The sequence below is a fragment of the Sturnira hondurensis genome, unplaced genomic scaffold (genome assembly GCF_014824575.4).
Source record: "Sturnira hondurensis isolate 20B ecotype Veracruz unplaced genomic scaffold, ASM1482457v3 Scaffold0004257, whole genome shotgun sequence".
Classification (NCBI taxonomy): Eukaryota; Metazoa; Chordata; class Mammalia; order Chiroptera; family Phyllostomidae; genus Sturnira; species Sturnira hondurensis.
This window is the reverse complement of record NW_028076888.1, coordinates 6,032,203-6,053,404: the sequence shown is the minus strand read 5'-3', so window position 1 is coordinate 6,053,404 and position 21,202 is coordinate 6,032,203. Positions and strand designations below refer to the sequence as shown.

Sequence of the window (21,202 nt, the reverse complement as noted above, 5' to 3'; positions counted from 1 at the left end):
GAATGAGCAGTGGTGGAGCCCTGCGTCACAGGCCCCAGGATGTGACTGGCCACTGAGCCGTGCTGACTCCCCCATTGCTGAGCTCAGCCAGCTTTCTGGGGTGGAGGTGGTTGGTTTAGGGGTTCCTCCAGAAGCTGGGGGTGGGGAACAGAAGGGAGCCCAGGGGGGTCTGACCTGCTGGCCTCCTCCCAGAGAGTCTGAGAGCAGGCAGGGGAGCCGGCCTAGAGGCCGGGCCCACCTGGCAGATGAGCAAGGGGAGACCCGGGCGCCGGCCCTGACTGCCCATGTGCCCCCCCTAGGACTGCCCCATCGCCTGGGCCAATCTCACCCTGTTTGACTACAAGGACCAGCTCAAGACCGGTGAATACTGCCTCTACATGTGGCCCTCCGTCCCAGGTCGGCCCAGACTAGGAGAGGGAGGAGTGTGGGGGGTTGCCTGAATGGGGGCCGTTCCCCAGGTAACCCCATCTGTCCTTGTGTCCAGACGAGAAAGGGGAGCTGCTGAACCCCACAGGGACCGTATGCAGCAACCCCAACACCGAGAGCGCCGCCGCCCTTGTCATCTGTCTCCCGGAGGTGGCTCCCTACCCTGTGTACTACCCTGCCCTGGACAAGGTTGGTGAGGCCCCTCCCCACTTGGGGTCCGGGCCCACCCTGCTCAGAGGCTGTGGGGTGAATTCAGTGAATTTTCCTGACCCGGCCTCCGGGGCTCCCCAGAAGGTGGGCCCTGGGCATTGCCCTGGGTGAGGGCTGGGCCACCCCACACATTCAGAGGTTCCCTCGACTTTCTGGAACCCTCCTGTGCCCTAGCATAGTGGTTCCCACCCTGAGGCCACTTTGCCCCCAGGGGACCTCAGGCAATATCCCAAGACGGTTTTGGTTGTCACTAGTGGGAGGGATGCTCCCAGCTTCCCGGGGTGGAGGCCAGGGAGGCCTCCGACACCACAGGACAGTCCCCACCACGGAGAGTTACCAGCCCAGGAGTCAGCATTGTGGTCACCTGCCCCCAGGCCCCGCGGGCTGGCCCAGGCCCAGGGGTACCACTGAGAGCAGGCATGCTCGTTGTAGATCCTGGAGCTGGGGCGGCACGGGGAACACGGGCGCTTCACCGAGGAGGAGGTGAGCGGGAGCCATGGGTGGTGGGTGCGGGGTGCAGAGCCCGGAGCCTGGTGGGCAGCTGGCTGCAGCCTCATCCGCCTGCACCTCCAGCAGCTGCAGCTTCGGGAGATCCTGGAGCGGCGTGGGTCTGGGGAACTGTACGAGCATGAGAAGGACCTGGTGTGGAAGATGCGCCACGAGGTCCAGGAGCACTTCCCCGAGGCGCTGGCCCGGCTGCTGCTGGTCACCAAGTGGAACAAGCACGAGGACGTGGCCCAGGTGGGCGGGCGGTTAGGGCCCAGAAGGAAGGGCAGCCGGGGGGGACAGAGCCTCCCCCCTGACCACCAGCTCCCCCAGATGCTCTACCTGCTGTGCTCCTGGCCGGAGCTGCCTGTGCTGAGCGCCCTGGAGCTGCTGGACTCCAGCTTCCCCGACCGGCATGTGGGCTCCTTTGCTATCAAGTCCCTGCGGAAACTGACGTGAGTCCCACGGGCGCCTGCTCCTCCTTGGGAGGGTGGCTTTGCCCTGACTGCCTGGCAGCGGGTGCAGGGTGGGGACTGAACCTTCCCTGGAGCTTGCTCAGGGGAAGCTGGCCTCTATCCCCTGCCCTGCCCCCTGGCCGGCTGCAGACCCCTGCCCTGAGCCACGAAGCTCCAGGCCCCAGCCAGCCTCCCGCCCCTGCAGGGATGATGAGCTTTTCCAGTACCTGCTGCAGCTGGTGCAGGTGCTCAAGTACGAGTCCTACCTCGACTGCGAGCTGACCAAGTTCCTGCTGGACCGGGCCCTGGCCAACCGCAAGATCGGCCACTTCCTCTTCTGGCACCTCCGGTAGCTGGACTCAGCTGGTCTTCCTGGAAGGCCATGGGAAAAGGGGTCCGCTTGCCTGCTGACCTCATCTCCCCTGCTGGCCTGGGTATCCTGACTGGGCTGAGAGGGGCTTTGTGGCCCTGCCAGGAAGGACTCAGCCACATCTCCCTCCCTGCAGCTCCGAGATGCATGTGCCGTCGGTGGCCCTGCGCTTCGGCCTCATCATGGAGGCCTACTGCAGGGGCAGCACCCACCACATGAGGGTGCTGATGAAGCAGGTGAGGCTCAGGACCCCATGCCCTCGCCCCAGGTTGGGCTCCACTCTGGGGCAGGGTCAGCCAGGCCCCAGTAGAATCTCCTGGGCCGGCCTGGCCTGATTCCCTCCTGGCCTGCCCATGCTGCCCTCCCACTTTCCTGGCCAGGGGGAAGCGCTGAGCAAGCTGAAGGCCCTGAACGACTTTGTCAAAGTGAGCTCCCAGAAGACCCCCAAGCCCCAGGCCAAGGAGCTGATGCACCTGTGCATGCGTCAGGAGACCTACCTGGAGGCCCTCTCCCACCTGCAGTCCCCACTGGACCCCAGCATCCTGCTGGCTGAAGTCTGGTGAGCCCCAGCTCGGGCCTCCCCACCTTGCCACCCCCTCCCCCCCCGAGGCCCGGCGCGGGGACCCGGCTGACTGCCCTCTGCCTGACAGCGTGGAGCAGTGCACCTTCATGGACTCCAAGATGAAGCCGCTGTGGGTCATGTACTGCAATGAGGAGGCAGGCAGCAACGGCAGTGTGGGCATCATGTTTAAGAACGGGGACGGTGAGCAGGCAGGCCGGGCCTCCCCCCACCATGCAGCCCTCGGGGTCCCTGGAGGGCGAGCTGAGGAGAAGTGCAGGAACGTTGGGGCCTGGGCATAGCTGGGGGTGCAGGACCTGCTAGAAACTCATGCTCTGTCCTTCCGGGGGCCGGCGGTGCAGACCTCCGCCAGGACATGCTGACCCTGCAGATGATCCAGCTCATGGACGTGCTCTGGAAGCAGGAGGGGTTGGACCTGAGGTGAGGAGCCCCCTGTTGGCCATCTGTGCTGGCCCCCCCGCCTGGGACCCTGTCCCCTTGAGGGGTTCTCTGCCAAGGCTGACAGTACCACCTCAGGGGCAATGGCTGTTCTGAGAAGAGCAGGGATCGCTTTAGCACTAGGGCCCAAGAGGGCAGTAGGGCCACAGGATGGGGATGGAGGCCAGCCGGGCCTTAGCACCTGTCTCTCCGTCGTTCCCTTCATTCTGAGCATCCCTGGCTCCTGCCCCCTCGTCTCCCGAGCCCCATGGGTGTTTCCCTCTGAGCGAACACGTGTTCACCCTTTCTCTCCGCCTCTTGGGTGCTGGTGCTGACCACAGGGAGCAGCCTTCCCCAGGCCCCTCCTCCCCAGCTGCTGCTCGTCTTCCTCCTCTTCTGCTCCTTGAGTAGCATCTCCTGTGGCTAGTTTGGGTTTCTGGAGCTCTTCGGGGGTCGAGCGGCCCCAGGGACAGCCCTTGACCATGGCCTGCCCCTCCTCCCACCTGGCTAGGATGACCCCTTACGGCTGCCTCTCCACCGGGGACCGCACGGGCCTCATCGAGGTGGTGCTGCACTCCGACACCATCGCCAACATCCAGCTGAACAAGAGCAACATGGCAGCCACAGCCGCTTTCAACAAGGACGCCCTGCTCAACTGGCTCAAGTCCAAGAACCCCGGGTAGGTTTCAGAAGGCCTGGGGGACAGATGCCTCCTGCGTTCATAGAGGTGAGGTGTGGGAGTCAAAGGTGAAGGAGCGGCCTGTGACAGTCTCTGTGGCTTCCTGAAGTATGTCTCTGTTCCCCCATGCAAGCAGCCACCCTGAACTTAGGGACTTAAAAACATCCTCACTTATTATCGGCTCAGAATCTGCCACTGGAGCTGGCGCAGCCGAATGGGTCTTCTGCTGGGATCCCATACACGGTCGCTGGCGTCTGGTAGCTGGATTGGGCTGGAGGACGGCCTGTTTGGGGCCCTGGTACTGGCTGGCTGGCAGGCAGCCACGCCTCGCTCTGCGGGTGGCCTCTCATTGTAGCGGGGAAGGCTCAGAGCTGCAAGGCGTGGAAGGCGGTGGTCTCTAATCCCCCCTCCCCCTACCCAGGGAGGCCCTGGACAGAGCCATTGAGGAGTTCACCCTGTCCTGCGCCGGCTATTGTGTGGCCACGTACGTGCTGGGCATCGGCGATCGGCACAGCGACAACATCATGATCCGCGAGAACGGGCAGGTAGGGGCGGTGCCTGCCTTCTGGCCCCGCCCTCGGCTTTTCCGCTCGGCGCCCAGCTCTGGGCGGAGCCGCTCCAAGCCTCTCCCACTCCTCAGCCTTTGCCTTTCCCTTCCCTTCCCTTCCCTTAGCTGTTCCACATTGATTTTGGCCATTTTCTGGGGAACTTCAAGACCAAGTTTGGAATCAACCGTGAGCGAGTCCCGTTCATCCTCACCTATGACTTTGTCCACGTGATTCAGCAGGGAAAGACTAGTAATAGTGAGAAATTTGAAAGGTGAGGGTGCCTCGGACGCCCCGAATGCCCCTGGGCCCCGGCGCCGCGGACCGGGTGCAGAGGGGGCGCTGTCGGCCGGCCTGGAGGGGGCCGGGGGCGGAGGTTGCGGAGACGGGCGGGAGGAGGCTGGCTGGGGCGCTGTCTCCCGGGGCCTGGTGGGGGCGCGGCTGGGAGGACCCAGGGTCCGCGTCACCCGCAGGTTCCGCGGCTACTGCGAGAGAGCCTACACCATCCTGAGACGCCACGGGCCGCTCTTCCTGCACCTCTTCGCCCTGATGCGCGCGGCGGGCCTGCCCGAGCTCAGCTGCTCCAAAGACATCCAGTACCTCAAGGTGAAGGCCGGGGCGGGCGTGCCAGCCGCAGCCCGGGGAGCCCAGGGGCCCCTCCTCCAGAGCATGGGGGCCCCCACGCGGCGTCGGGGCCCGGCGGTGGGCGCAGGGGGGCGCGGCCGGAGGTAGCCCGGTTCTGTTACGGGTGAGCACCGGATTTCGCGGGTTGGTCTGGGAGCTATTTAGCGTAAAGAGCTCTCTTCCCAAGGGAGACGTCGGTGGCTCTGTCTTCCCACGGTCCTTTCAGGGGGGTGCTTGAACCGCGCAGAGAGGGAGCAAGTCCGGGGAGGCGGGCGGGCTTGCCTCGGGGAGCGGAGCCCTGGCGCCTCAGTGCTTTCGTGGTTCGGCCTCAGGACTCGCTGGCGCTGGGGAAGACGGAGGAGGAGGCTCTGAAGCACTTTCGCGTGAAGTTCAACGAAGCCCTCCGCGAGAGCTGGAAGACCAAAGTGAATTGGCTGGCCCACAACGTGTCCAAAGACAACAGGCAGTAGCAGCGTCTCCACGCGGCACCGGACCCCGCCCCGCGCGCCCCGGACCGGACGCGAGCAGACCGTCGGCCTGGGAAACTGGGCTCCGCGAGCCCAAGCTGCACGCGAAGGGAAAGAACTCTCACAGCCGCCTTTTGTTTACACTGGTTATTTATTAATGACTTGAAATGTTTCAGGAACTAAATAGCCATAAACGGAAATGCATCCTTTGTGCAGGGGAGGGGCGCTGTCATCAGTGCCCCCATCAGAGCCCTGGGCTTGAGTGAGGAGACACTGTAAGTAGGGCCCCGGGACCACACGGTAGAGGGTCATAACGCGGCTACCCCAGCAGGTGAATGTAGACCCGGAAGACTCTCAACCCCACCGGGGAGCCGCCTTCTTCCCAGGGCTCCGGGGGCTGCACGGGGCTCCACGGGGCTCGGCGCCCACGTCGATTACCTGGTGCCTGCTGTGCAGACTCGGCGCCCACGCCTCCGTTCACCCCTCCACCCACGCGCTCTCTGGACTGAGTTCTCTGTCCTCTCGATTCAGGGATGCTTGCTTTCCACTTTTTAAGTGACTCTTGGGTACGGGAATCCTCAACTCTCTGCTGTAAAGTGATTTTTGTTTGCGGGTAAGAAACAACGTATCCAAACATTGAACCTCTACGGCTGGGGAGAACAGCCTCAGCCTGGTAAAGTATGGTGACACATGCTGGTCCTCAAGACGTATTAAAAAAATCTGAGCTTGATTTAGCTCATTCTGGTCATGGGTCAAGGGGAAAGCAGATCAGAGTACTTAGTGCAATTATCTGTGAGCTTCCTCCTTTTTAAAAAGATTTTATTTATTTCTAGAGAGGGCAAGGGAGGAAGAGGGAGAGTAACATCAATGTGTGGTTGCCTCTCACATGGTCCCCAATGGGGACCTGGCCCACCAGCTAGGCATGTGTGCTGACTGGGTATCAAACCCACAACCCTCATGTTTCACAGCCCACGCTCAATCCACTGGACTACACTGGCCAGGGCTGGGAGCTTCCTTTTATTAGATTTTATTTATTTATCTTTAGATGGGAAGGAGAGAGGGAGAGAAACATCAATGTATGGTTGCCTTTGGTGTGTCCCCTGCTGGGAGTTGGCCTGCAACCCAGGCATGTGCCCTGACTGGGAATCGAACCGCGATCCTCTGGTTCGCAGGCCTGAGCTCAATCCACTGAGCTACACCAGCCAGGGCTGGGAGCTTCCTTTTAAAGCAGGTTTTAAGGAAGGACTTGCGCTCTTTCAGGACTCTCACCTTCAAGAACCTGCTGCAAGCAATCAGGTCCCAGGGTGTTAGGGGTGTGGAGGAAACACCCCATTGGTATTTCGCTTGACAGGTAGCCTTGGGCAGATCTGAGCAGCTGCCAGCCTTCTGAAGCTGGTCGTGGGGATGGGGTCAGGAACCCGGGCCTGGAGAACCCACAGGGACCCACGAGGTGAGACTGCTGATCTCACAAAGGCCTTGTAAGGCCCAACAGCCCAGGGCCAACTTCCTTTTGCCACCAGCAGCTGCCGTGAGAGGAGCAGCCTGGGAGTGATCAGTATGCCGCAGAGCACCCTGACCACACCAGTTCCCAGCTACGTGCTGCACTCCTTAGGCCCAGTCACCTGTTTGGATATAGAAAAGCCGTGTGTCTCTTATTTATTTAAAGGGGTCTGTGTGTTCCCTTCACGTTTACATGGCAACGTCTAATTTGGGTGCACAGCCTGTGTGCCTGGTGAGAAGAAAACCGTCTACTTTTTAAAATCAAGACATGTTCCTGGTGGGGAAGGTGAGTCCAGCACAGCAGATGCGGGCTAGAGGCTGGCACGCGGTGAAACCTTGCAACGAGAGGCGAAAGGTGACAAGGAATAAAGTCTTTTACAGCCTGTTCTCGGAGGAGACGGGAACGCCCACGAAAAAACACACACTGTCCCGCTGGAGTTAGAACCAGAACTTTATTGCAGCGGAGACACTGTCTGGCCTGTCGTCAGTTACACAGTAGGGGGGGGGCAGGGCCACGGCAGCGGCGACAGCGAGGGCGCTAGCTTCCGCACTGGCGTCTGTCCGTGGTCTACACGGAGCGGCTACAGTGACAGCGCACAGAGGGAGGGACCGCCACAAGGACACGGGACAGCGGCAGCGGGTTACAGAACAGTTCAAAATTATCTCTCCCCCATTTTAGAAATCTAGAACTTTACATGTAAATTAAGAACAAAGTGCTACAGGGGCTTTAGCTCCTGACTCACCCCCTCTCCCTCCCAGAGGAGGAGCAGCAGCAGCAGCAGCAGGGCCCCCTCCTCCAAGAAGCCCCCTCCCCCACCTCCCTCGGGCCCCGGGCGGGAGAGCAGGGCACAGGCTGCTGCCGGGAGTCGGAGTCTGGCTGGGGCCACGGCCCACGCTGTCTCTAAGGCCTGGGAGTGTGAAAGCGCATCCAAGTGTGAGCCCCAGGACCGCGTGCGAGTCCAGATTCCCGCACAGGCGCTCTGAGCACAGAGGGCCAGGGGCCCCACTGCCCAGCCCTCTGCCACATGAGACAGGGAATCCCAAAGACGGCCTCGGCCATTTCCAGCCTCTACACAGGGTCCCCTCCCACCAAGCAGTGCACCAAATCCTTGCTCGCAACTGGCCTGGCCCCACCTGGGGAACGGAGACCTGAGGCGGGGACAGTCCTGGGTGCCTGAGGGGGGCAGGCCCCTTTCTCCTTGTCAGGGGGAGCAGGAGCCCCACAGGGGGAAGGGGGTCTCCACACTCAGTGTCTCGCACTTTGCACTCTGGTCCTGGGTTAACTAGCACAGAGGACGTGAGGAATCCCAATTTATTTACAAAATATTAAAAAGTCAGTTTGTCATCTACATATTAACCCCAGTTCTGCCATTTTATACATGCACTAGTTTGGAAAAACAAAATTAAAAAAAAAAAAGATGAACAGAAGGATTACCAGGTGGGAATGAGAGATTTTAACCCTTTGTCACTGAATCCAGTCACTTGGTGTTTCTGGAGGTGTGAGTGGCCACGCAGAGCGAGGTGACAGGAGGAGGGCACGTGTGTCAGCTCCTCACGTGACAGAGATCCAGGCGGGGGAGGGGCAGGGAGGGAGCCTGGGGTCCTGCACACCAAGCACGGGCGACGGGGACGGCCGGCAGACCTACTGGCCAGAAGGACTTTGTACACCGTGGACCCTCAGGACTGGTGTGGAGATGCCAGCAGAGCCGCGTGATGCAGGGAGAGGGCGAAGCCGGGGCTCAGTAGCTGAGGGTGGAGTCGTCCCACTCCAGCTGCTGCTGCCTGTTCCCGGTTCGAGGGTCTCCGTGCTCCCCCTCCTCCTCCTCGCTGCTCTCCGACTCTGCGCTGGTGACATCATCCTCCTCACCTTCCTCACTCTCTTCCTCCTCCTCCTCCTCTTCCTCTTCCTCACTGTGTTGGTCCTCGTAGGTCTGACAAAGAGAAAGCCACAGAAGTCTGGCTGCTGGCCTCCACCCCAGCTCAGGACCCAACTGTCCAACGTGGGTTCATGTCCAGGAAGCCGGAAGGAGGGACCGTGTGTCCCTCCTTCACTCCACAGCAGGACGGGCTGGACTGCACTGGAGCCGCCCCGTCACAGACAAGACAAGGATGAGAGCTCCGGTCACCCTCTGCAGGGACTGCACACGGGGACGGAGCATCTCTACACGCACTGGGTGGCATAACCTCGAGCAAGGCCTCCCTGGGCCTCAGTTTACCCACCTGGGAAACTGGACACCTGTACCTCAGAGAGCCACCGCGCAGATCACATGTGCCGTGGCCACGCTGCTCCTGAGGTGAGCCCAGCTCAGGCCTGGCCAGCGGGGCGCTCATGCGTGGGGCTGCCCACTGCGCCTACCTCCATGGGGTTCACGGTGATGGTCAGGGCGGAGTCGTCCCAGTCCATCTCGTTCTCCTTGCCAGCGTCCTGGTCCCGCACAGCACGCTGGTGAGCAGCCCGGATCCGGAACACACCCAGAATGATCATGAACACCAGGAAGCTGACGCACACCACAATGACGACGGTGGCTGTGCTGGGGACAACTGCAACGAGACACACAGCAGGGGGCCATGATGGCGAACCCTAGCCCAGAGGGCCAGGCTTCCTCCACAGACACTGGAAACTTCGTCAGACCCCGGAGAGCCCGAGGAAACGTTATGAAAACTTAGTATGGCTTTCAAACCCTGGGGCTGCAGCTGGACTCACGCCCGGCCAGTGCTTCCATCTCCTGGGTGGCCAGACCAGCAGCGGCTGCTCTCGCTGCTCTGGCTGCCGCAGGGAGAGGGGGGCCCCAGTCCTACCTGCGAACGGGTGGGGGTTGGCCAGGTTGTGCCCGGAGAGGTCGACGAAGGAGCGGTGCTCGGGGTGGACGAACTGCGGCTGTGCAGCCATGTGGCTGGCGTGCTCCGCGGGGTTGGCCGTGTGGATCACGTTCACCTGCGGCAGGGAGAGAGCGGCAGCCTGCAGGTGTCTGCGCGCCGGGCTGGCTGGCCAGGGGCTGGTGTGATGGGGGCACCACACTGGTGAGCGGATGAGGGGAGGACAGAAACAACCAAGGGCAAACACCTAGAAACTGTTGTGACAATGCGACACTGTCGCACACCTGAGGAATACACTGCTGTTAGAATAGTTCATCTTTACTGGATTTTATCAGAGAACCTACACACAGCAGGCTGGGGAGGAACCAGGGGACAGCTCTGGGCCCTCCCCACGGGTCGTCTGAGCAGCTGTGGCCGAGGCAGTGGCTGCTCTTCCCCGGACTCACAGCCGCGTGTGAGAGGGAGAGCGCCCATCGTAACCATTTACTTTGTTGCCCTCTGGCTCAGACAAAACACTCACTGATTCTCCTTCACAGGAGCCGAACCTCCTGTCGCCAGGAGACCCGGTGGATGTGAGCCGTTGAGTGTCAGAATGACTCTGGGTCTGTTTGTCCAGACGGCAGAAGCCCCAAGTGATAAGGGCTGCTCTGTAGGTCCTAGAAGACTCGGAGGAGGGCAAGATCCTTGGGCCACTATGGCTTGAGTCACCACCACCAGGCTTGGTGATAGCAGGCCTGCCCAGTGCTGGCCCCTGTGCCAGCAGCCCTCTCCCTGGGCATTTACTGCCTTGCACTCCACACCGCCTCCCTCCAAAGACCCCCTGCCTCAGGCTGAGGCAGCCCATGTCGGGGGAGCACCCTAGCCACCCCATGTGACCTGTGTCTCGACTCTGCGTCGGTCTAACCAGCAGCAGCCCCAGCTGGGTAAGGCTATACTATGGGGTAAGCCCAAGTCATTGCTACCACAGATGCTAAAAAAAACCGGCATTTGCCACAGCTGGGGCCAGGAAGGCGGCCCTTTACCACCAGAGCCTGGCACTCACCTCCACCTGAAACTCGTTGCTGACGTAGCGTCCATTCAGCTCGGAGCAGATGAGCTTGAACTTCCGGTCGAGCAAGGACCTGGAGTGCCAGTTGCGATAGCGCAGGAGGCGCAAGGCCTCCTCATAGCTGGCCATGGTGTCCACGCCTGCAGGGTGGGGGTGAGAACAGGGCCGGAGGCTGAAGCTGGGAACACAGGCAGGGCCCGGGCAGAGGCAGGCTGGAGTCCGGGGCCAGGGGCCAGGGGCCAGCAGAGCCAGCGGCCACGCATTCTGGCTTTCCAATTGCAGGAGTGGACGCCAGGTATGCAGGGTATTTTCCCTCTGAAGGGGACATGCCACTTGCCTGACCTGTGCCCCCTCCCAAGCACAGGACAGAAGGCAGGGAGTGCCTGCACTTCCTCATGTGACCCTGGGAACGGGCCCCTTTCCCACCACCTTCTCCAGGACATGATCCAGGTCCTGGGGCACAAGGCAAGGGCAGAGGAACGGCTCAGGCTCCCGCCAGCCCACCCCACTCACCCCACGGGGTGCTGCAACCACTCACCTGTGAAGGTCACGCCTAAGTCGGAGTGGCTCACTTCCATGCCCTTGGGCTGCAGGCGGGCCGCGTCCACCTCCAGGCTCTCCTGCTCGGGGTTCAGCTCCTCCCCCTCCACCGTCACCTCGCAGGTGTCCAGGTCATGCACAATCTCCTCAGACACCAGGGACTCTTGAACTGCAAAAACCACCCAACCAGAAATCGCAGCGGCTGTGGGGCCCAACACGGGGTCACGATACTCGGTTTGCAGGTCCACCCTCCAACTCAGAGTCCTTGCAGGACCAATGACAGGGGCACAGGAGAGGCACTTCCAAGGAAGGGGGTACTTTGTGTGTCGAGGAGGACCAGCCACCAGGAAGGCCTGTCCTGTCAGGGTGACCAGCCAGCAGAGGGATGGCCCAGGCACAGCAGACTGACAGCGCCCCCTGCAGCAGCACCCACCCTCACCACCTGCTCAGGGTGCAGTGCGATTTGGATTCCACGCTAGAAAGCAGAAGGACCCTCCCGGTGGGTTTTTAAACATCGTAATGAGCTCTGCCCTTGGGACAGATTCCAGAAGTATCCAAACACTCAAACCTCCCAAACTGCCCGAGGGGAGGGCCTAGGATGTGGGCAACAGCAGAGGTCTCTATCTGCTGCCGGGCTGAGCCAAGGCAAGGTGGCCATCCCAGGCAGAGGGGCTGTTACCTGTGGGGTCCTCGTCCCCCTCCCCGTCAGGCTCCACCTCTCTCGTGATGGTGCTGATGATCCGCAGCTCAGGGAAGAGGAAAACCCCCTCCGAGCTCTCGAACTCGGACGCTGCTCGCGCAAAGTGGTGGACACCGCTCAGGCTGATCTTGGGCTCCTCCGGCTGCAAAACCACCACGGAGCCATCGACCGGGGGGACTGCGATGCAGGCGGCCTCGTTGCCACACCTGCCGACAGGGGAGGGATCGGAAGGCCGGGGCTCTGAGAGGCACGTGGGGGTGGCACATGCAAGGGACACCACCAACACACAGGACAGCAGCCACTCCTGAGACGTGCTGCCGAGCAGCATTAACAAACATCATTCTAACTTTCTGGCTCACTTTTCCTCAGCGGGAGGCGGGGCTGCCTGAGAAAGCTAAATGCACACGTTTTCTCCCAGGGGTCAGTGAGCACAGACGGGCTCACCGTGCAGGACCCCACGTACCTGACCACGCTGGAGAGTCTGAGCCTCCGGACCCCGGGGGTGGGGAACTGCCGGGAGTTCAGGTAGGCGACGTGCTGCAGGGCCTTCTCCACCTCCCCCACGTCCTCTCCCTCCAAGGTCAACACCGACTGGCTGGGGTTGGCGTGGACCTAAAATCGTGCCCAACGGGGAGAGGGGAGGGGTAAGGTTCCGACTGCGAGAGGCTGGAATCACAAACACTTTGGCAAAGAGGACGTGAGCTGGGGATTGGTCTGAGTTGTGACACAGAGAAGAAAATGCACGTAATTCTGGGGCCGAGGCCCTCTTCCTGCGACGGCAACTGGGAGGTGCAAACGTATCTGCGGTGTAAGAAAGGCGCCTTCGGTCCCGGCCCCTGGCTTCCGGCCCAGAGCTCCTACAGCCCAGGGAATTTCCTGAGTGACGGGGCGGCCAGCTTCTTTTACTACTCACAGTAAGTCCCTTGCACCCGCCCCAGAGTTGGGTGAATGAGGGGACTCTTGGGGGGGGCGGGGGGGGTTCCTAGACAGTTTTAGGGTGGGAGCTGGTTGCCAGAGGAACCAACCCTGTGACCAGCGTTAGAACTCCCAGCCCCATCCCTGAGCTACGGGGACAAGGAGAGGGGCTGGAGGTGGAGCTGATCACCAATGGCCAATAACTTAACCAATCACACCGACATGAGACCTCCGTAAAAACCCTGAACCACAGCACTTGGGCGGTCCAGCTGGTGAAGATGGGCGGGGCTGGGAGGGCAGTGTGCCTAGACAGGGCGACGAAGCGCCAGCCCCCGAGCCCGTGCCCTGTCCTGTGCGTCTCCTCCATTCAGTTTTTCCTGAGGGCTCTCCTTTATAACAAACTGGTGGTAGTAAGTGAAGTGTTTTCTGAGCAGTTCTAGTAAATTGTTGCTCCTAAAAAGAGGGAGAGTGTGAAGATCACGGGAATCCCGACTTCACAGCCAAGTCCTACAGAAGAGCAGGTAACCCAGGGCCCGGATTCTTGCAGCTGCCCCCTGAAGTGACCGCGGCATGGTGGGACTGAGCCCTCGACCTGCGGGGTCTGAAGCTGGATCGGGGTGGCATCAGAACTGAACTGTGGGGCTCCTGAAGGGCTGGTGTCCAGAGAGCTGGGGGACGGGCTGGCGTGAAAGGAAAACCCCACGCATTCTGTGTCAGAGGTTTCGGGAGTGAAGGCAGCTCAGGAGAAGTCACAGGTCAACCCCAAGCCCGCAGCCCGGCTCCTCGAATGCTGCACAGTGGATGCCAGCGTTACCTTTACGCCTCTGCCACCATCTTCAGGGACCGGCAGGTCCAGCCCCTCCTTGCAGGTATACAGACAGTCGATCACCTTCTTGTCTGTGAGCTTCCCCGAACGGATCGTCAGGCCAGCCAGGTCACCTCGGAAAAACTGGGTCATGTGCAGGTCACCACCTTTGGAACACGGCAGGAGGGAGAAGGCAGGTGGTTAGGGGTGCAGCCCAGAGCCCCGCTTCACTCCTCAACCCAGTGTTACTGGGGGTGACAGCTCGATGGATGGACATGCAGGTTAGTTCACACTGACCCCGTTAGCCTGGAAGTCTACGTGGGAGCGCAATGAAGAAATTAAATTGTCTGTGATCATGCATGTGGCCTGGAGGGAAGAGGACTCGGGGGTCCCTCACCCAAAGCCTGCAAGCCAAGAGGTCCCACGAGTGTCCACACACATTTAGCCACTCACTGGCGAGAATGGCCTAGCCCACACCTGTCACCATGGGGCACAAGTGACATAACATACAGCCTCTTCAGCTCCTGTCTTATCAGCCAGCTGGTTCACACCCTGGGCTGCTTTTCCCGAGCATGACCAGGGAGGTGCACAAACTTGGGGGGAACCTACATAGCATGACTGGCCAGAGAAAGGGGGGACGCTCCCAAACCCCCACCCAGCTGTCATGCCCATCGCCTACTACGGAGGGTGCCTGGGACGTGAGGTGTTAGAAGGGGCACAGAAACCCGGAACAGGGCCCTGACAGGCCGCAGCCCACGTGAAACTGCACCCTGCCCTCACGCTGACGAGGGGTACGAGGCGGAATTTGGGCATCAGCTCTCACTCCTGAGGAGGACACTAGACACTACAAATCACCCCTATGGATGGAGACTTCTAAGAAACACGTTTCAAATTTAGCGGCAGTCATGTTAAGAGTATCTGGGACCGAATCTTCTCCTGCCTCGTGGTTCAGCCACCTGAGCATCAGGGGATGCCCCCGCCCCAGCCCAGGAGATTTCGGCAGCGAGCCTCAGGCAGTGGGCGTAGGGTAAAACTCTATGAGAGAAATAAAGTCACGACAGCGCACCGCAGCGAGGTGTCACTTGCTCACTTCGGTCGGGATCGGGACAGACAGGAAAGGGAAATCCCATGAAGCAATGGGGATGGGGGTGACTAATGCAAAGCAGCAGCTGAGATGGTGTCAGGGACCAAAATGCAATTTGGGCCTTTCATGCAAAACATGGGATGAACCGGGGTCTCATATGTAAAGAAAGCGCAACAGTGACCCGTAGGGAAAAATCCAGCGACCTGCCGAGGCCACAGGCAGAGGCTCGGTTTCATTGTCACTTTCGACTCCTGAGTTCTCTGTAGGGAAGCAAGACAAAGACAACAGAGAAGGACCACGAGGTTATTAGGCTTTTTGAATTGGACCTTGAACGTTAGTCCTGAAAAGCTACCAACTACAGAACACAGAGAGAAAAGTTCCCCTTGTGTCCCGCTAGGGGACACGCTCCACCTGGAAGCAAGCCTGTCCTTGAGCTTCCCCAGGAGGGTCTTCACCACCTCACCTCCTCTGCCCCACCTGCTCATGTCCTCCTGGCCGAATGCAGGTTGGATTTGAAATAAAATGAATCAAAGCAGGTGCGTTAACTCGTCTCCTCAACCCTGGCCCCCAGCCAGACATCCCAGGGAGGTGCTCGCACTACCGCACAGAGGGACCAGGTGCGGGGACCTCCCGGCCCGGACCCCCAGCAATGTCCTTCCTGACGGGGACAAGTACGTGGCCACAGGCTGGAGGACAGCAAGCTTGAAAAAGCATGTCTTTTTTGAAAGCTCAAAACAAAGTTCACGTCAGTCTAGACTTCGACCTCTAAGTGACAGGGAAAAGAAGGCATTTTCAACCCCCTTCTCCTGCCAGGAAGGGGGAGTCCGAGGTTCAGGAATTCCCCCGAGAGACAGGCCACCCCGTGTGGCCAGCCGGGGGCTCCAACCAGCCACAGCTCCAGGAGCTCTGGGTCTGGGGGCCTAAGCATCCTGCGGAGGGAGCCAGCCCTCAGGGCCCTGCCCCCCCACAGGCCCTGCCCCTGTGGGCGTGGGCTGGGAAGGTGCTGGGGGCTGGGCGGTGGGAGCCAGGGAGGCCCGGAGCACTGCAGGCTCCTGGGACAATGCCACCCCTGGCCCAGGTTCTCCACGCGGCGTCTCAAAGGACAAGGGCTTCAAATCCTCCGAAAGGGAGGACACAGACCTTCCTCCCTGCCAACCACGTTTGTGTTTGGTCTGGGGACTGAGGCCGATTTTTCTGCCTGAGGATGTTGAGGACTGAGGTGGAAACTGCCCTTCGATGGCAGAAGCACTGTGACGTGGATGGGGACCAAGGCAGGCAGGGTGGGCCACAGGGTCTATTTTAACCTGAGCCACCAACGTAAAACAACATTTAGGCTTGCACTTATATTTTCACTTTAAAAGTAATATTAGAAAATTTTTTCAATTTGGGAAGCAAATTTGAACTGAAAATGTAAGAACAGCAACTGAAATGTTCCTTCATCCCTAATAATTCCTCCCTCATCCCTTGGTCTCTACATTCTACTTCCTCACAGATGAACTGTCACCAAAATGAAATGCGGAAATCAGCCGAAGAGAATCACTCTAAATCACTGTCACTTTGAAAGGATCTTCAGGAGCCCAGCTAGAGTGACTCAGTTGTTGGACTTCGTCCCACAAACCAAAAGGCCTCCGGTTCGATTCCTGGTCAGGGCACATGTTGGGGTTGCAGGTTCAGTCCCCTGGTTGGGCACACTCAAGGTAACTGACTGATTTCTCTCTCTCTCTTTCTCCCTCCCTTCTCTCTAAAAGTCAAAAATAAAATAAAATTTCAAAAGATCTACAGGAAAACTATGAAATTCAAATTCTCCTAAAAGAAGCAAAGCTGTCTTAGGAATTACGGCTCTTTCACAAATTTTCATCTGATCCATGGTGCAATGTTCCCAATAGAGAGGAAATAGAAGATCTATTGAGCAGGTCCCTGTAGTGATGGTGGCACCCTGAAGTGACCCACCACAGGTAAAGTGCAAAGGCGAACATGGGGCCCATGGACCTCGAGAGTGGACTAAGGGGTCCCTGAACTTGGATGGGAAAAATTACATGCTTATTTCCACTAACTTATTTTTAAAATTTTCTTTTTATCAATGTATGGTTGCCTCTCATGGGTCCCCTGCTGGGAACTGGCCTGCAACCCAGGCATGTGCCCTGACTGGGAATCGAACCGCGATCATCTGGTTCGCAGGCCCATGCTCAATCCACTGAGCTACGCTAGCCAGGGCTCCACTAACTTCTGAAATTTAGTTTTCCGTTGATTGTAAATGGTCAGCCACAGCCCACAATGGTATTAGCAGAAACTGTGACTTTGTCACCAAGAGAGGTTGCCGATATTTTCCTATCATGTCACACTGTTGCAGACGTCACCAGAATCGCCACAGAGTCCCTTGCTGCTCTGATGTCATGGCAGGTAGTAGACTGGCTGCTAAAGACTGCTCTTTGATTTTGTTTTCTTTTTTTTTAAGATTTTATTATTTATGTTTTTAGAGAGAAGAGAAGAGACAGACAAAGAGAGAGAAACATCAATGTGAGAGAAACACTGTCCCGTTACCCCTCACATGGGCCCCGACCGGGTACTAAACCCACAACCCAGGCCTGTGCCCTGACCAGGAATTGAACTGGCGACCTTTCACTTTCACATGCAGGACGATGCCCAACCCGCTGAGCCCCACCCATCAGGGTGCCTGCTCTTCATTCGTTGCCAAAGCAGCACAGGTGTTACCACTTCACATGCAGTCTGTCCGAACTGTGCTAACTATACTGCAATTTAATTGGTTACCTTGAAACCCTACATATTTTATTTTATCAATTAGTAAGGAATTATCCTGGGGAGAGCTCAGAGGCGCAGAGGCTAAAACCCCTGCTCTGGGCGGTCAGGGCTCAGGCCCTGGGCATGCTGGCCGCTGTGGCCCAGCCAGGAACAAGGCTCACTGCTTTTCGGAGCCTTGCGTCCTCCACTGTGAAACAGGAACAGAAGTAGTTTCTACCTGCAGACTCCAGATAAGAGTTAATGAGATAAATGTGCAGGGGAACCAGAACTTAAAAAGCACACGTGAATGTCACTGTCGCTCTGGGAGCTGTCACTGTCATGGCAGCCGTCCCTGGTCTTTCAGCAGACAGGCCCACGGACCGCCCCCAACCTGCCAGAGAGGTCCGCACTGGGCTGTCAAGCGCTACGCCCTCCGCCGTAGCCCCCCCCCAACGCTTTGGCCATGTCCCTAGAATGGCTCTGCCCAGGAACAGAGACAAGGTAAAGGGAAGGAGGGGGAGGCACTGAGGAGACGGGCATCGTTTAATCCCTGAGCCTGGGGGTGTGGGGAGCGGTGTCCATGACAGGTACCTTGCCAGCAAGCCCCGACCACGAGCTGAGTGTCGATCTTGGATGGATGAAGTGGGCGATCCTCAGTCACAGAGAAGGGCTCGTGGGAAACCCCGTCCACATAGAGAGTGACCGTCGGGATTTCCACGTTGAGGACATAGTGATGCCATTCCTCGTCGCAGACCTATGGGAGGCGGAGGGAGGGTTAGGAACCTGACGGTCCAGAGACCGATGATGGCAGGACAGCCAGACATGGAGAGCAAGTCGCCCATAAGGAACACGCGTCTCCCTAGAAAGGAAAAGACTTCTAAAAAAGGATATCTAACAGCAAAATACATCCCACCCAAAAGGGCATTTCAGGCCAGAGGGCACACCACCCACTCATCGCAGGACAGGGCCGCCCCACCCCGAGCTGCGGGCTCTCTGCTGCGGCCTGCCAGCTGGCCTTTTCTTTCCTTTTCTGAATCGAACCACAAACACCTCCATTCTCAGAAGGTAGCACACGGCACTACATGCATTTTCTTCCCAATTCCAAGCTGATGGTCCACATAAACAGGGGTGTGAACACGGACGGCGCCCTGAGTTCCTTTCCTGTCGTGAATGCGCGTCTCCAGTGTACCTCCCAGCTGTCGGTGAGGACAGGGGTCTGTGAGCCCCGAGGCCCCGTTCCATTTGGATAACGGAAGCGCACCTGGAAGGCAGGCCCACAGAGATGAAAGGACGGCATAGTCAGAGCCCTAAAACCTCAGGAAGCCTGGACTGGGCGGCTCGGCTGGGGGCGTGCAAGAGGCAACTGATCAGTGTTTTTCTCCCTTTTTCCCTCCCTTCACCTTTCTCTAATAATAAAGAAATAAAATCATTAAAAAAGTATAAATAAAAGACGTGAAGGAAATGACACAAAATATAAATGAACATAGTTCCTAAGTAGAGCAGGTCAGAAATGAGCTGACAACACCCAGGAATGACTCAAACAGAAAGGGGCAGACAGAGAAAGCAGGTCAAGGGCACCAATAAAAGGGGAGAAGCAAACCGCCACAATGGAAGAGAAAACTGAAACTTTAACAGTAACGACAGCTTTCTTGAAAGACCAAAATGTCTCCAAGTAGGTACAATAAGAACATACCACATGTCTGGGAAAACAGACCCAAAACACATGCATGAAACACCAAGACACATGCATAAAACTGACTTAGGAAAGAAAGACTACCTGTGGTCATGCAAACAAAAGACCAAGCGTTTATAAGGGAAAGAAAATCAGACTGTTGCCAGATCTTCATAGCGACATTTTTAAAACATTTTTTTTTAAACAGGAGAAGACATCAACCAGTATCTATTTTGGCTTCTTTTTTAAAAAGATTTTATTTATTTATTTATCTTTAGAGGGAAGGAGAGAAATATCAATGTGTGGTTGCCTCTCGTGAGTCCCCCACTGGGAACTGGCCTGCAACCCAGGCATGTGCCCTGACTGGGAATCAGTGATCGTGTAGTTCGCAGGCCTGCGCTCAATCATACCGACATTTTATGTCAGAAGACAACAGAAAGGCTTTCTGTTCTTTGACATCTTAAATGTGAGCCAGAGATTTTATACCTAGCTAAACTGACCTTTAGTGTAAAAGCCACGGACAAACTATTCAGATGACATGTAAGAACTCAGGAATTCTTGTCCCTGTGACCCCGTCCTGGGAACACACCTTCTGCAAGCCCAGGACCAGAGACATAAAGTGCCAGGGAGCTGGTGGCACTGAGCATCCGCCTGCTTACACTGCAGGAAGAGCAGCGACCACACACAGATGTCACAGGCCAGGGACACGCCAGCCAAGTCCTGTTGGCTGTCAGGTCCCGCCATCATGGTACAGGCACACGGGCAGAGGGCATGATAAACAGCACCGCAGGGATGCACTTTGCCAAACCCAAACTGTTGGCAACTACAGGACAAAAGCCCGATTCTGTCACCAAATAAATTCCAAGAAGGAAAAGAAAATTCTGTAAATTAAAATCAACTCCAAAGGCATATCAACCAATCACAATGTGTGACCCCTTATCTGGATACCGATTCAAACCAACAAATTATAAACACAAAACCACATAAAAGATGGTCTGAAATTTGAACACTGGATATCCAATGATTAGGGAGCTATTAATTTTTTAATTATTTATTTGGTTTTAGAGAGAGGGGGAGGGGAGACAGAGAGGAACAGAAACATGGATAGGTTCTCTCTTGCACACCCCCAACTGGGGGCCTGGCTAGCAACCCAGGCATGTGCCCTGACTGGGAATCGAACCAGCAACCTTTCAGTTTGTAGGCCGGCGATCAACCCACTGAGCCACACCAGCCAGGGTGAGCTGTTAATTTTCTTTAATGATTTTTAATTTCTCAGTGACAGCTGGCATTCTGTACTGTGCTAGTTTCAGGTGTATAACACAGTGATTAGACATCGACACAAAGCATTAACTTGGGAAGTGGTCGCCCCAGTAGGCCCAGCACCGACCTCACAGCACATGGTCATTTCAGCACCAGCGACCGTCATCCTCTCTGCTGTACTCCCCACCCGTGACTGTTTTTCCAAGTGGCGACTTGCACGTCTTCATTCCTTCCCCTTTTGTATCCATCTCCCTCCCATCTGGCAACCATCAAAATGTTCTCTTTATGAGTTTATTGTTTGTTTATATATTTTTAGATCATACAAACAGTGAAATCATATTTGTTTCTCTATCTGAAAGCATTGTTTAGACTTTTAAGGTACGAAAAAGTACTGTGATTATGCTCATCATTCGGAGACACACAGTTTGCTACCTCTACATGGAGTCCAATGTCGTGCTGGGGTTCGCTCGGAATCCACTAAGCAGCTGTCTGGGGGGCGAGGACAGCTGCTAGCAGGGGGCAGGGGACAATGAGACGAGCCCGGCCGAGAGCTGGCAGCCGCCATGGTGTGCGGGCCGCTCCTCACCCTCGTCCATCCCCGTCTGACGTGCCCAGCACTTCCCACAATGAAGCTCTAAAAACTGGGACCGCACTAAATTCACAAGTGCAGACTACGGTTGCTACCAAGGAACTGCACCTGCAGTGTTTACCTGTGGGGTGAAACAACTTTCTTCTGAGCCATACCTTTCTTTAGTTTCTTGAAAAATTTTAGGACGAAAGTTTCTAAGAAAGAAACGGCCCAGGTAAACAGAAATTTCCTCCGTGAGAGACGAATTCAGCCAACCGGATGGGTCCCTCCCGCT

The 21,202-nt window shown here is 57.6% G+C and overlaps 2 protein-coding genes across 10 annotated transcripts in view; one reads left to right on the top strand and one right to left on the bottom strand.

Moving 5' to 3' along the window:
* Window positions 1-5,989, top strand: part of PIK3CD (phosphatidylinositol-4,5-bisphosphate 3-kinase catalytic subunit delta) — a 45,671-nt gene extending 39,682 nt beyond the window's left edge. For 3 of the 6 annotated variants that reach the window (XM_037045303.1, XM_037045297.1, XM_037045298.1), the window contains exons 10-24: window positions 300-396; window positions 485-615; window positions 1,069-1,119; window positions 1,210-1,377; window positions 1,456-1,577; window positions 1,783-1,926; window positions 2,084-2,183; window positions 2,328-2,506; window positions 2,598-2,710; window positions 2,869-2,947; window positions 3,456-3,623; window positions 4,045-4,168; window positions 4,297-4,442; window positions 4,642-4,774; window positions 5,125-5,989. In XM_037045303.1, coding sequence (XP_036901198.1) covers window positions 300-396; window positions 485-615; window positions 1,069-1,119; window positions 1,210-1,377; window positions 1,456-1,577; window positions 1,783-1,926; window positions 2,084-2,183; window positions 2,328-2,506; window positions 2,598-2,710; window positions 2,869-2,947; window positions 3,456-3,623; window positions 4,045-4,168; window positions 4,297-4,442; window positions 4,642-4,774; window positions 5,125-5,262 — 1,893 coding nt within the window. In that variant the 3' untranslated portion in view covers window positions 5,263-5,989. The remainder of the gene's footprint in view (window positions 1-299; window positions 397-484; window positions 616-1,068; window positions 1,120-1,209; window positions 1,378-1,455; window positions 1,578-1,782; window positions 1,927-2,083; window positions 2,184-2,327; window positions 2,507-2,597; window positions 2,711-2,868; window positions 2,948-3,455; window positions 3,624-4,044; window positions 4,169-4,296; window positions 4,443-4,641; window positions 4,775-5,124) is intronic. The other 3 variants (XM_037045300.1, XM_037045299.1, XM_037045301.1) reach the window with 3 other exon arrangements.
* Window positions 5,990-7,192: 1,203 nt separating this feature from the next.
* Window positions 7,193-21,202, bottom strand: part of CLSTN1 (calsyntenin 1) — a 57,737-nt gene continuing 43,727 nt past the window's right edge. For 2 of the 4 annotated variants that reach the window (XM_037045293.1, XM_037045294.1), the window contains 10 exons: window positions 17,999-18,161; window positions 14,872-14,928; window positions 13,594-13,751; window positions 12,328-12,476; window positions 11,844-12,070; window positions 11,163-11,333; window positions 10,619-10,764; window positions 9,559-9,694; window positions 9,116-9,300; window positions 7,193-8,690 (listed from right to left, as the gene is read on the bottom strand). In XM_037045293.1, coding sequence (XP_036901188.1) covers window positions 8,499-8,690; window positions 9,116-9,300; window positions 9,559-9,694; window positions 10,619-10,764; window positions 11,163-11,333; window positions 11,844-12,070; window positions 12,328-12,476; window positions 13,594-13,751; window positions 14,872-14,928; window positions 17,999-18,161 — 1,584 coding nt within the window. In that variant the 3' untranslated portion in view covers window positions 7,193-8,498. The remainder of the gene's footprint in view (window positions 8,691-9,115; window positions 9,301-9,558; window positions 9,695-10,618; window positions 10,765-11,162; window positions 11,334-11,843; window positions 12,071-12,327; window positions 12,477-13,593; window positions 13,752-14,871; window positions 14,929-17,998; window positions 18,162-21,202) is intronic. The other 2 variants (XM_037045295.1, XM_037045296.1) reach the window with 1 other exon arrangement.